Raw genomic sequence first — 13,798 nt, 5'->3', positions numbered from 1 at the left:
AAAATGGAAATAGTTTCCCTAACAAAAATCTTGGGATGTTTATTTATTTGAGCTACAACTTCTTCGGTATGACTCTGTATTTCTCTCCTTTGATAAATGAGAAGGTTTCCTGAACAAACATCTAAGGATGTTTAGCTGGACTGAAACAACATTTTCCTTGTGCAGGGTCTACAAAGAATATGAATAGCAGGGCTTACAAAAAGAAACAGAGGGCTCAGGGGAAACAGAAAATACGTGAACACCTTGCTGCTTTGGCCTTAGATTTCATCTGAGGGACATGGTCAAGTAACCAGATCTTGTTTATAAGGTGCAAATTTCAGCTGATAACATATGTGGCTTTGCAGATATTTTCTCTTTCTAGTTGTGTAACTGGAAGAATATTTTGCTTGTGAATTAAGCTAAGTAAAACCAGTTGTGCTAGTCTTTTTCTTCTTCCAGTGGTGTTCCATAAATTATACGAATCAAGCAAAAACAAATAAAGAACCACTTTTCTCCTACACTAATTAAAGACTAGCTAGCTTGTCAATTTATAAAACTTTTGGATCCTTTGGCTGGAGTTTCATGACACATTTTTATAAATCAAAAACAGATGCCTGTTTTATAAAGGTATTGATGTTTGGCAAAGAAACTTAGGAAATGCCAGCTACAGAAATAAAAGGATTAAGTGATCCACTCAGCAGCAGTAGAAGTTCCCATTAACCACAAGCATGCACTCTGAACACGGGGCAGCCCTCTTAATTACTCTTTTTTTTCCAAATGGCCTCTTTTTTTTCTCCATTTGATCCAAGAACAATGTTTGTCTCCCTAAAGTGGGGGTAAAGAGGGAAAGATTATGGCATCTTTTTATGTGACAGACTGAATTACATTAAAAAAAGCAGATCTAGTAGTTTCTCAGAGGGCTTAAGGCCTGCAAAATACCAAGTGCTCTGGCCAAGCACTTAAACATGCACTTAACTTTTATGTATGCAAGTTGAAAATTAATTACTAGTTGAAGTGCTTTCCTGGATCAAGGCCAACACTTTGCAGGATCAAGGCCATCGCTTATATAAATCTCCTGCAATTTGGGAGAGCACAAAGCATTGGAGAACAGTCCAATACACTAATTTATCATAAACTGGGGATCTGGAGTAGGAGTACCTAAGAAATGTATCCCTTCATTATGACAGAGAGAAGAACAAATTCAACTGTGATCACTTAATCCAATTTTTACCTCAATTACCTTGCCTTATAAAAGGCACTCTCCAAGAGCAAAATTTGCACCTTATAAACGAGATCTCTTCTACTCAAGCTCCCAGCCTCCCCTCTACAATGAGCATGATCAAGCTGAGAGCAAGGAACAGCTCTTTCCATTAGGACCATCTCTTCCATATTTTTGCAAGTGTCCCACAGTTGGAGAAGCACCAGGTTGAACCATCCTGCCAAAGTCTGACGACACGCAGGGCTATTAGCACTGGAGAACAAGAGTTAGCTGCTCTAGAGGACTTTGCAACTTTCAAAATTTGGGATTTTTTGTGCAGTTAGTTAGACTGTATTAAAACCAGAAAGACAGAACTCAACAAAGGTTCCACAACTGTTCTGACAAATTTTTACGACGGAATGTAGTGACAGGACAAGGGGAATGGCTTTAAACTGAGAGTAGGTTTAGATTGGATGTTAGAAAGACATTCCTTACTGTGAGGGTGGTGAGGCACTGGATTAGGTTTCCCAGAGAAGCTGAGGATGCCCCATCCCTGGAAATGTTCAAGGCCATGTTGGATGGGATCCTGAGCAACCTGGTCTAGTGGAAGGTATCCCTGCCCATGGGGTCCTGTTGGAAAACAAGTTGACTATGGGCCAGCAACATACTCTGTATGGCAAAGAAAGTCAGGAGTGGGTCCAGGGAAGTGATTCTTCCACTTTACATGATACTTGTGGGACGACATCTGAAGCAACATCTGTCCAGAGCTGCAAGAAAGGCATGGAGTTACTGGAGAAAGCAAATCAGAGGGCCAGTAAAGAAGGTCAGAGCTAGAGTATCCATTGTGCTGAGGACAGGTAAGCCATGTCTGTGCAGCCCAAAGAAGAGAAGAGAAGGGTCAGGGTGACTTCAGTGTTGCTGGCTACTCCCTGGTCAAACAACACAGAAAAGCCAGAGACAAACTCTTCTCAGAGGTACACAGTGACAGGACAAGAGGCAAAAGACACGAGTAGGAACATGGGACATTCTGATTAGAGAGAAGGAAAAATATTTTTCACCCCAGCGGTGGTCAAACAGTAGAACAGGTTACATGGAGGGATTGTGGCATCTCTGTCCTTGGAAGTGTTCAAGATTCAGCTGGACGCAGCCCTGAGCAACCTGATCCAATCAGACTTGCTCTGAGCAGCTGGCTTGATCTCCAAATGATCTTCAAAGAGCTGTTCCAATATAAGTTATTTTTTAATCTATTGTGAATTTCACTGCCAGAGTTTGTGGGTTTTTTTAACAACAGGTTACAATGTGTATGTAAACAAAAAAGTACAGTACTTCATGCCACACAGACTATGCTAACCAGAGACCATCCAGAAAGCCAGATGCAGTATCACTGAACATTATCACTTGGTTTGCTTCTCTGAATGAAAGCAGGGAACATTCACTAGCTAAAATACCTTAAATCTCAATACACGTAATATCTGTCTGATGTTTTTCAGCATCTTCAGACAGTTACACAGATCTGTGTCAGCACATTCACACACATCCAGAAGCCTGTATCAGAGAGGGCACACAGTCCTCCTTTCTCAGAATAGATGGGTTTGCTAAACTTGGACTAGATCACAACAGCAAACACTCAGGACAAGTTGTGTGTTACTCTACATTCAGAACAGAATCAGTCCTTTGGGTAAACTCAAGATTCAGTGGAGATTGTTTCTAGGCATTTCACTTTCCCCTTGAAAATGAAGCCATAACGCTCTCAAAGCACGTAAGAGTTCTGAGGCCTTTATTCATAAGAAATAGTGTACTGAATATTGCAGTGCTTTAGGTAATGGATTGATACACTACTGCCAATAAGTTCTTGTCCATTCTTCCTGCAACAGAAAGCTGAGATAAATATTTACTTCAAATGTTCATGATATTTTATTTCTTGTCCCTTTACAGAGTAATCCACAGGCTATAAGTTTGTGAGGTATTTTGAATGATATTTATCTGTATCCCAACAAAACTGAATTTATATAGGGGAGTTAAATATTCAAAACACAAGAAAGCATCAGGCTGCTCTATGTCATTGATCACAGACCATGCAAGCAAAGAGATTTCTGACTTTTAGATAGGCCATCTTTTGGGTCTATTTTAAGTAAGAAATCTGTTGGCACTGTTGAATTATCTACTCTCTAATATTTATATAAGGCAAGAAAATGATGACATGCAACTTTATTTTAGGATATATAAACAAAACTAGAGGCTTATTCAGCCACTACCCTGCAATGCTTCCTGAGAACATTCATCTTCTGGCACATAGCTGTCTTCATTATGTGCAAACAGAAAATGGAAACATCCTTTATCATCTAGGACTTCCACAGAAAAGAACTTAAAAATTCCACCCCATTGTCATCAAAACAGTTTTTGCCTTAAGTTTAAAGCACAAGCAATGGATACTTAAATGGCTTATTTACATGGAACAATGAAAGGCAGATTCCCACACGGAAATAACATACCCATCCTTCAAAAATCCTGGAGTTCACCTTTCTCAGTACTCCAGAGGAGATGAAATCTGATATCTGCCATCAGATTTCCACCTTATGAGCAGGAGTGGGTATAAGAATCTCAGCAGAATTCAAGTGGGAATTCCCCATGCCAGAAGTTTCATTACATGCCCCAGCACAAGCAGTGCTGTTACTGGACATGCCTTAAGTGTTGAAGCTCTGGCTCTTCCTGAGCTGTACCATGGACTGAAGCCTCTGCAAAGAGGGTAGAAAATGCTTTTATGGTTTGATTATTTATCTTCTCTCTGACACATGTTTAAAAATCAAAACACTCTTCATAATGTCTCATAACACAGCCAGAAAGTAATATCTGTCTGTAATATTCTGCAGATTTTCATTTTATTTCATTTATTACCTAGATTATACTAGCATTTAGTGTCTGCAGAATGCTGCTTGCCATATATATATATATACATATATATATGAAAGGATAATTTGGAGACCAAGGTAGAAAACATGGATAAAGACAAAGTTGTAGGAAGGAGGAACTTGAAATCTCTGCCTCATACCTGTCTGGTCATCTCACAAGTCACTTCATGCTCCAGCATGGCTGATGCTCTCTACCAAGCTGATGGATGGTCTAGGAAAGGTGCTGGCAAAGAGATTTGGGCTAGCATTTTAGGGGAGACAATCACGTGGGATCTGCCCACACAGTATCTGCTTTATGTATGTGCTAATCCCTCCACCGTGAACTCTACCTATTTTCTGCAGGATTTTTAAAGCTGAATAGGGAGATGAGGGCACCCAGTTTCCACAATAATTAATTCCATTGCGTTGTCCAGATGCACTGGACACTGGAAGCCTAAAGAAAGTTTAGAAAATGGGAGCAAATGGATGTGGGAATAGGGCAGGTGGAACCTTAACACATTCTTTGGACAAGTTTAGCACAAGCATCACACACATTTAACATACTGCAAAATATGGCACCACAGAAGGATGCAGAGCACATACAATCCAACAGGACACAAAATATCTTAACTATCACATTGGGAAAAACACATGACATATTGCACAGAAGACAAACAGCAGTTCTAAGAGATTTTTCCCACATGCCTCCTTTGTGCTTTTCCAGTGCAAAAAATCCAGTTTTTACCCATCTGCTGGGTCATAAGAGCCCACTGGCAGTCCAGATTTAAGTATAACTGACATGGGATGTCCTGGTGCTTCTTCTGTCATACATTCTTTTGTATTAATATTTTATATTAGAAAAACATAACAGAGAATAATAACTAAGGCAAACATGATGGATTAAAAGGAAAACATGTATTTTTAAACACCATTGCCACCTAAGATTAATTTCAATCAACCAAATCTGATGAATAATACAAAGACCTTTCATTTCTCTTGTCATAAGACTCTACTATTTTCCTCCTTCTATTTCCAGTAAAACACTTTCCTATTTTCTATTTAAGATTGTTTACTTGTAATATTATTCTGATAATTTCTCCACTATTGAACACACCAGGTAGAACTTCAGCAACCCACTTAATATCCTTAATAAAAACTCACAGTCAAAGCAACATTTTAGAACCAGAAAGATCAAGTAAGTTTTAATAACACAGTACCACTTTAAAACCAGTCCAACACTAAAGCCTGTCATGGTTTAACCAGCACAAAGCCCAGTCTGCTCTAAAAGATCTACTGGAGATCTACTATCAGCAAAATAAGGGCAGTTTATATCAGCAAAAATGTATTTTTACAGCTGTAGTTTCTGCTGTTCTGTCAGCAAATAATACTACACCCTCACAAAAACAAGGACGTTTTTGCTGCTGCTAAATAGAGATATTTTACTTTTTTTCATTGAACCCTTAGCAGATTTTATCACACTGGCTTCTTGTACTGATCTAAGTTCAGTCTTTAGATATGGTTAGTCAAATGAATTTGCATGATTATGGTTGTTTGCTATTCTCCTTGCTAATGGCTGACACTCTAAATAACGACAAGCGAAATACTGATCTGATTAACTTGTTTTCTTGCTCAGCAGAGTAATCGTGCAGGGATACAAACCAGCTTCCCCCTCAAATCCAGACATGCTGTGCAATAGAATGAACTTTCTGCTGCTCTGAGCATCTCAGTGTTCAGCGCTTATGCCTAAACAACCTTCCATGTAGCTAATGAGGAGAAGTGGGAACTTGCAGAGAGGGATTTGTTGGATCTGTGTTATTTATTATCTCTGCATCTGATGCCTGTCTTTGAACAATATAACTTCCTCCACTGGAAAGGCTTACACATCTCGACAAAGATGGGAATCTCAGGTGACTATTTGGGTTTAGGCAACTCATTTTTGATGCCTGATTTGGAAAAACTGAATTCCCTACAATTGAAAGACGCTCGTGAACAGCACCTGAAGGGATGTGGCAGATAGCATAAGGATATCCAGACTAAGCCTCACCTATGTGCTGGCACTCCTGGACATCAATAAGAAATACCACCATTCCTTCATGAGTTGGCAGCAAAAACTACTTTGGTGATGTGTGTAAAGGGAATGTGAATTTTCTTGGTGCCAGTTCTGCAGTCAACTTACTTGAGTAGGTTGCCAAGATTGAAGAGAGCTCGATTGTGCTGAGGGTTTAACTGAAGGGCCCGTTTGTAGTAGTCCTTTGCCTCCACCACATCTTTGGTCAACGTCCCCAAGTTGTTGAGAGCACTTGCGTGACGAGGGTACAGTCTAGGAAAAATGAAATATCAAGTTACAGACGCTCATTAATAGACAAATAAAACAAGTTCACTAATGCTGCCACCACTGCTGTTTGGCACTCAGTAAAGGGAAGGATGTCTGCTAGAAAACCCTGTTTTCCCTTCATTTGCTGCAGGTCGGATGGGATCCTGAGCAACCTTTTCAACTCCCAAAGAGATTGCAAATCAGATCTTCTCCTACAGTTCCTATATATCTCCAGGGCAAAAGGGAGCACTGAGCAGCTTTGAAAGCTTATTTTACCCTCTAAGTAAAAGGCAAAGTCACTAAAGCAGCCTGAATGCTTTCATTCAAAATGTTTTTCAAACAAGCAAGAATGCTTTGTCAAAAAATGTTTCCAATGGAAATATGTTATGACATATACAGAAGCCAACACAACTCTGTTTAAATTGATTTGCTGGGGTTTTTAAAATCATTTTTCCACAATAAAAGTGATAATAAAGTGCAAAAGGAAACCTGAAATCAGTTCTTGAACAATGCTTTCAGGACCAAGCAAAATGGTAAAGGAATCTGGAAAAAGACTGCTTAACAGTATGAATTTTCTAAGCTTCCTGTAGCATTTGGTTCAGTACAGTTCTCCTTTTATTTGACCTGTTGATCTTTACATCTGCCTGTTTCAGTTGAAAATTACATATTGGGCCCAATGCGTCTCTGTTAAAATGCTCCATGAATTAAGCAGCACATCATGGTCCATTCAGCAGCCTGAATTCTCACAGTTGTGCTCCTACATTAATATTGGCCTTTCATCAGAAAACTCCAGGGGTGAAAGTGATCCAGGGCAAGATTTAAGTATTCTGGACCCTTTGTATGATAGATAGGTGAAAACTAAGGCTCATTATAATAAAGAAATAATTTTCTGACGATAGCCCACAAAGATCCCTGGGAAGCCGGGAGAGGTCTGATGCTCTGGTGTGAAACACCACAGAACACCTCCAGATGTTCATTTCATTTGTGATAGGGAGGAAGCAGGTTAAGGTGGTCAAGTCTTGAGTTCAAGAAGATCCCCAGTCACAAATCCTGCTGCCACTGCAGACTTTCTATTTTGGATGAGGACAAGTTATCTGACGTTTCTTGCCTTTGGTCCCTGTTCATGGGAAAGTGATGTGGATAATGACATTAAAAGTAGTCAGCTATGATAGCACAAGGTACAGCATGAGGAGGGGCATTTAAAGGAAGATGGGATTAAGACTCCATAATATAGCCTGACTCTAAAGTTTGCAACTGTTTTCAATCCCAGACTTTCCACGGTGAGGGATTTTTTTTTGCCTGGAGTTTTTCATTATGTCAGGTCAGCCCTGGGATTTTCCGTGCTTAAGTACCATGAATAATTTAGCATTTTTTACACTGCTGCAACATTTGTATCAGTCACATTTTCACTGCACAGCACATAAGTGATTTTGGCAAGGTCTTATTTGGGGGTGAAGCTGGGAACATTCGAGGGAACTGGGGGAGAAATGGACATGCACCAGTAACAAACCCAGGATGCTTCCTACAATTAAGTAAGAAAAGAGCACAAAGTTCTTTTTCCACACAGCACCAAGCCTAGCAGACAAGGACTGCAAAGCCACATATTTGAGGAGAGATCCTTCAGGGATGCAGCCACATCTGTTTTTTATAACTTGGCCTGTTACAGTAACGAAAGACAAACATAGTGATCACTACTCATAGTAACTAATGACTGCAGACTGTCAACATCCTTCCCATACAGATGAGCACTACTCATAGTAACTAATGACTGCAGACTGTCAACATCCTTCCCATACAGATGAGCATCCCGTCTCAGAAATAACCAGTTCTCCTGGTGCAAGCCTTTGAGTGCATTGCCCAGTGTCCCCATTCACCCACACTACCTGCATTTGCTGCTCGAGTGACTATTAAAGAAATCCCTGACTGATCTTGTCACAGAGTAGCAAAGAGTAGGAAATCTGTGGCGAGACTGCAGTTGACACAGAAATAGCATCACTTTCCAGCACTGGAGCTACCCAGTGGGTCTGATGCATTTTGGGGTGTGAGGCTTCCTCCACTTGGAGAAGCAGCAGCAAAAGACAAGACAGTGATGAAGGTGTAGTGTTGAGTCTTAACCTTGGCCCTAAAATCCACTGGTCATCAAGGCTAAGTCTCCCCAGCTGAAGCAGGCTGGGAAAAATGCTTTCCATAGCAACAGCAGGGGAGGAAAGGAAAGGATCAAGCTTGCTTGCACTTTAGCAACTGGGAGGTAGCTCTGTGTGACACCTTGACCAGAATCTTGAGCAAAGAATGTCTTACAGCAAGTGGCCAAGGGCTCAGTTTTGTTTCCTACTTTTCTGTGGATTTTTTAACATCATTTTGGACCCAGAAAAAGGTCTGGGAGTTACATTTTTGAGGCTTTTTTAACAGTTGGCTATGATAAAAGCTGTGCACTACTACTGTCAGTACTAACACATAAAACAGCTCTAATATCTGACATGAAGTTACTTGACTTATGAGTGGGTAAAAGTATTTCTGACAATCCTTGGGAAAGTCAGAAACAGATTTAACATTTTACAGCCCTAAACCCGATGGTTTTGCTCTCAAACTTTCAGAAATTAATTCTGTTCTTGGCCTTTAGTGCTCCCATGGCATTTTAGGCTCAGGAGATTTGCTTGCACCAATTTGGAGCAGAATGAAAACTCAAGATTAAAAAAGAGAACTGATTTCACCTTTAAATTGCACAGTCCTGACCAGCAGCTCCATAAATACACTTCTGAGTTCAGTGCTAAAACCTCTCACCAGCAAATCACAGGACGCAAACACCTTTCCCATGTATCCTGGGCTTTATTTCTTGTGTTTTACATTTATTCATTACATCTCATTGCCCTTTCCAAGAAATACAGCTGAAAACCCAGAACCTCAGCTAGCACAAATTGTCAGCTTAAATCTGATTATTATCTGGCCTGAAGAACTTCAGACATTTGCAATTTTACACATCTGAACAAACATTAAGAGAAAAATCTGAACACAGCAAGGTAAGGCAGTGGTGTTGGGGTTTGCCATTAGGGTTCAGTTCTTTTTTTTCCTGTCCAAATATTTTATTGGGAATATTACTTTATTATAGTGGTAGAGCAAGCTGCCACTCAACTGAGTTCAGATGAAAGTATAACCAGGTCCTAAGAGAGCATCACCTCTGGTAAAGTAGCCAGAGTCAGAGTCTGAGCCCATGACCATCCACGCTATTACAAAATCATTGAATCACAGAATGGTTTGGGACATAAGGGAGGACCTTAAAGACCATCTGTTCCAACCCCTATCCACTATGGGTAGGGACACCTTCCATTAGACCAGGTTGTTCAAAGCCCCATCCAACCTGACCTTGAATGCTTCCAGGAATGGGGCATCCACAGCTTCTATGAGCAACCTGTTCCAGTGCCTCACCACCTGCACAGTAAAGAATTTCTTCCTAATATCTAATCTAAACCTGCCCTCTTTCAGTTTATACTGTTGAAATGATCCCTAGCAGTTTCACACCACCCTCACATAGTTCTGTCCCAGGAGCTGTCCAGCCCTAAGCCCACATCAGGGTTGGGACCCAAAAGCCATCCTGGACTTGCCCACTGTCTCTCAGAGGACATAAACACTGAATACTTCCAGGTCAGTTTATGCCAGTTGGCCTCAGGGCTAGAGAATGGGGACCAGACTATTATTTTATTTCTTAATAAGGATGTTGAATAAAGGACTAATGGCCCCATTCAAACTACCCTCTGTTCAGGCACACCCACTGCTGTCAATAACAGCTCCCTGGGAATAAAATCAGAGCAGAACAAAGTCTTGTGGCTGGATTTAAAGAAAAGCATAAAGTTTGACCACGAGTTACTAATTAAAGCAACATTTACTCAAGAACTAGCAAAATGTTTCTGAAAACTTGCAGATACACCATTTGCAAACCTGTTTGCTTTTTGCTGTTTGTGGTCTGTTGCTGTAAGGGATGGAGGCATATGCACTTTTCTTATTTTTAAGTTATCAGGAGGTTTGTGCTGATTTTCGAGGCTTTTGGAATTGCTCTCAATGATTCCTGATACGTACTTTGATTATTTTGATTGTGAGCTCTCTAATGCAAACATTGTCTCTTCCCCACACGTATTTATTTCTTAAAAGGGTTAGAAACACATTGCCAGGACACGGAGGTCTCCATTTAACCTGGAGTTCCTTCATACCATAATAATGATACAGTCAGAATCCAGACTTTGTTTTACAAACTGTCAGGACAATCTGAGGTGCAAGGAGTCAGCTGTTAGAACATATACAGCTTGTCTTGCACTTCTCTTGAGAAACAAAGCCTTCTATCTGGACACACATGGAGCTGTATTTTCCTCACCACCACCATTGATAATGGTAACAGTCTGCAGGCAATATCCTTTTTGCTATGCATCTGATTAGGCAGAAATTCCTCTAGGCTTCACCTAATCAAATGCAAGTACTGCATTATTTATGAAAGCAAGCTGAATTTCATTAAACTTACTCTACAAGTAGCAGTTCATGTAAAAAAATCAGTTTATCCTTTTTTTTAGAAATCAGAATAATTTTCTTTAAAAATCTACATTCAAGGATAATTATAATAGAAGTCTTGAAATGGCAAAATTACTTTAAATTAAAGGAAAGCAACCCATAAAAGTATATTTTAAATCAGGCTGAGATTTCATTTCTAAAGAGAAGACAAGTGGGATGTTTCCTTGTTGCAGAATGAATAATTCAAATGACTCCTCCAGTGCTGTATCTGCAATTGTCAGAATAAATTTCAGCAGCTTTCCCTTTAACTATTACAGGTATGCACTGCACAAAAACTCCTGTTAGTAATTATCTCCTCTTCTTTTAGGCTACCAAAATTGCCTCTAATACCACTGAACAAAAGACTGAGACTTGCACAGTCAAGAGATTTCCAGTTTCACAAGAAGATAACAGGTATAAAACATATACAGTCACCAAAATTCGGATGACCATTTATTCTGCTTTTTAATGTAATGCCTCTACTACCTGAACCATTAGTTTTTTTAAAAAAAAATGTGAGGGACTTTGTTTAGCACCATATCTGAACCACAAGCCAATTCCAGAAAGAAGAGAAAGGGAGGGAATTTGTTGTCATGACTGCAACGTATAACCCACCAAGAATTTTAATTCTTTTAATTCAGATCAAGAGAGACCACTTAAACAACTGGCAAGCTCTGCTTGCGGTCCTGCCTTTAAAAGGCCCCTGGTCTGGTGCCAGAGGTATTCAGGGGGAGAAAGGCATTAGCCTGACAACTCCCCACTTGCTCTTAAGAGCGCTCCGTGGTTCCTGCCCAGTCATCGCTGTGTGGGCAGTGAGCAGCAGGGGATGGGGCCAGACTAACATGCAATTAGTCTGGGAAACTACCACAGACAGCACGCAAAAGGCTGTAATAACGTTTTTCAGGGGTCTAGGCAGCCCCCTGCAGCCACTGCATGATAAGAGAGGTTACTGAAACCAGCCCAGCTTCCCAGAGCTGGGATGGCCCCAAGATGTCATGCATGAGGGTGGCTCTCCCTCATACCTCAGCCCAGTGCCCAGCCCCTCACCACCCTCCAAGTGCTGATGATAAACTTGTCGAAAACACATTCCCAGTGACTTCAAATATGAGTTCTTAAAGCCATTATAAAAATTGTAAGCAACAACAGCCATCATTAACCTCACGGCCACGCCACGGCAGCAGCAGCAGAAAGAAAAAACCTGCCCGCATTATCTTGCATAATATTCAAAGGGACTCCTAGAAATTAAAATCAACAACTGATTTAGCTGGGGACATCCAATGTGCCCGTTTTTTTAAATGTACCTTTTGATTAAATAATGCATTTAAACTTAGCACTTGCAGGGACTGCTCCACCTTTGAAGCAGCTCTGATAGATTACCCCTCTGCACTGCCCTGACAAAACAGGTTGTGTTACCTCCCGGTGTCAAGAGGAGAGGACAGGCTGAAGAGCCCTGGGACAGACCTCCTCTCACCAGTCCAGGTATCCAGGACACCTCCCTGATACACACTCTTTGCCTCTCTCTGTGCCCACGCATCCCTACTGCAACATTCAGCATCCACAAGGCTGGCTTCAGCCAGATTAAGCACATGGAGTCAGGCCTTAATTACCCAAACCCAATTACTTGCTGGCAGCATGGCAACTTGTTTTTAAGGCACGTTTTGCCCCATTCCAACACATACTGTAATTATTGGCATAGTTTTGCCAACAAAAGTAAGAATGTTACATGAATAATGTTTCTATCTGTGCCAAGTTCTAATACTGCCCATTTTATATTTACTCCAGTATACTATTTCAAGCCAATTTTCCAATTTCAATATTACATCACACTCATTTTCATGTATTTATATAATTCTCAATAAAGCTCTATGTCAGGTTGAATTAAAACTTGATTTGATGTAATTCCAAGACCAGTCGGATCCCCACCAGGGATGCAATCCTGCACCAGCAACAACTTGGGTCATGGCCTCGTGATACTGTGGCACCTTGTTCCAAGAGCTGCTCTACACGATGTGGACATGTGTAGGTCATGGAGGCAGATCCTCTGCCTTTCTCAAAAAGATCTTCAATTTGCAACCTTTGAATTCCTTTTATAGAGGGAGAGGTGATCCTGCAATATCAAGCAGCATCTGGTTTTCTCTTGACGAGTTTCAGCAGTTGCATCAATATTTCCTAAAAGGTAACACCCTTCAGCTTGGCAGATGGTTTGTGGCAGGCTGGGATTTTTTGTATTTAAAAAAAAAAGGCACCTGGAAATCCTGTTGAAAGTCAGGCAAGTGAGAGATCTAATGCTTTTAGGTTCCTTTGAAAGCCTCAGGCATAATCTTCTTCAGTGGAAGCGTGACAAAGCAGTCAGACTCCTGGCTGCACACAGCACAGCCCGGAGTAGGGCATTACATCACACCCATTTCCACACACTCAGCTGTGAGGTGATCCAGCTCAGGGCCTGACACAAGGCTAGGAATAAGACAGGGAGTGATCACATCCCAGTCTGGTGCTGGAGGCTGTCAGAGCATCCTTGAGGAGCTCTGTGTGCCCTATTAGGGTCCTCATAGCTGTTACATGGGCCAACTCAGGCCCCGATGGAGGTCCTGTTCAAGAAGTCAGCATGCCTGATCAAACAGTGTCTACAAGTCTTTCAGAGACACCCACACAGGGTATCTTTCCCCTGCTGCTGCCAAAGGGTGTGTGTGAGGGGGTCCCACACCGATGCTTTGGGTATCCCAGCCCATCTCAAATGTCTCCTACCTTCCTGCAGACAGAAGTCACCCACATTATGGCACTGAGTACCTGCAATGTGGATACTGAGAAACAGTGCTCATCTCTGCCACGTTTTCCCTGTGGCCTAGGACAACTCTGTCTCTCAGGAGCTCCATATCCTGTCACCCA

General features: G+C 41.2%; 1 protein-coding gene across 1 annotated transcript in view; it reads right to left on the bottom strand.

The window, feature by feature from the left end:
- TMTC1 (transmembrane O-mannosyltransferase targeting cadherins 1) overlaps positions 1–13,798 on the bottom strand; it is a 144,239-nt gene that overhangs the window by 16,559 nt on the left and 113,882 nt on the right. Inside the window, exon 13 of the mRNA XM_051784660.1 lies at positions 6,242–6,385. Coding sequence (XP_051640620.1) covers positions 6,242–6,385 — 144 coding nt within the window. The remainder of the gene's footprint in view (positions 1–6,241; positions 6,386–13,798) is intronic.

Source organism: Manacus candei, unplaced genomic scaffold (genome assembly GCF_025592945.1).
Source record: "Manacus candei isolate 608988 ecotype Guabito, Panama unplaced genomic scaffold, ASM2559294v1 h1tg000018l, whole genome shotgun sequence".
Classification (NCBI taxonomy): domain Eukaryota; kingdom Metazoa; phylum Chordata; class Aves; order Passeriformes; family Pipridae; genus Manacus; species Manacus candei.
The sequence above is the reverse complement of the archived record's forward strand: the minus strand, read 5'-3'. Positions and strand labels throughout refer to the sequence as shown.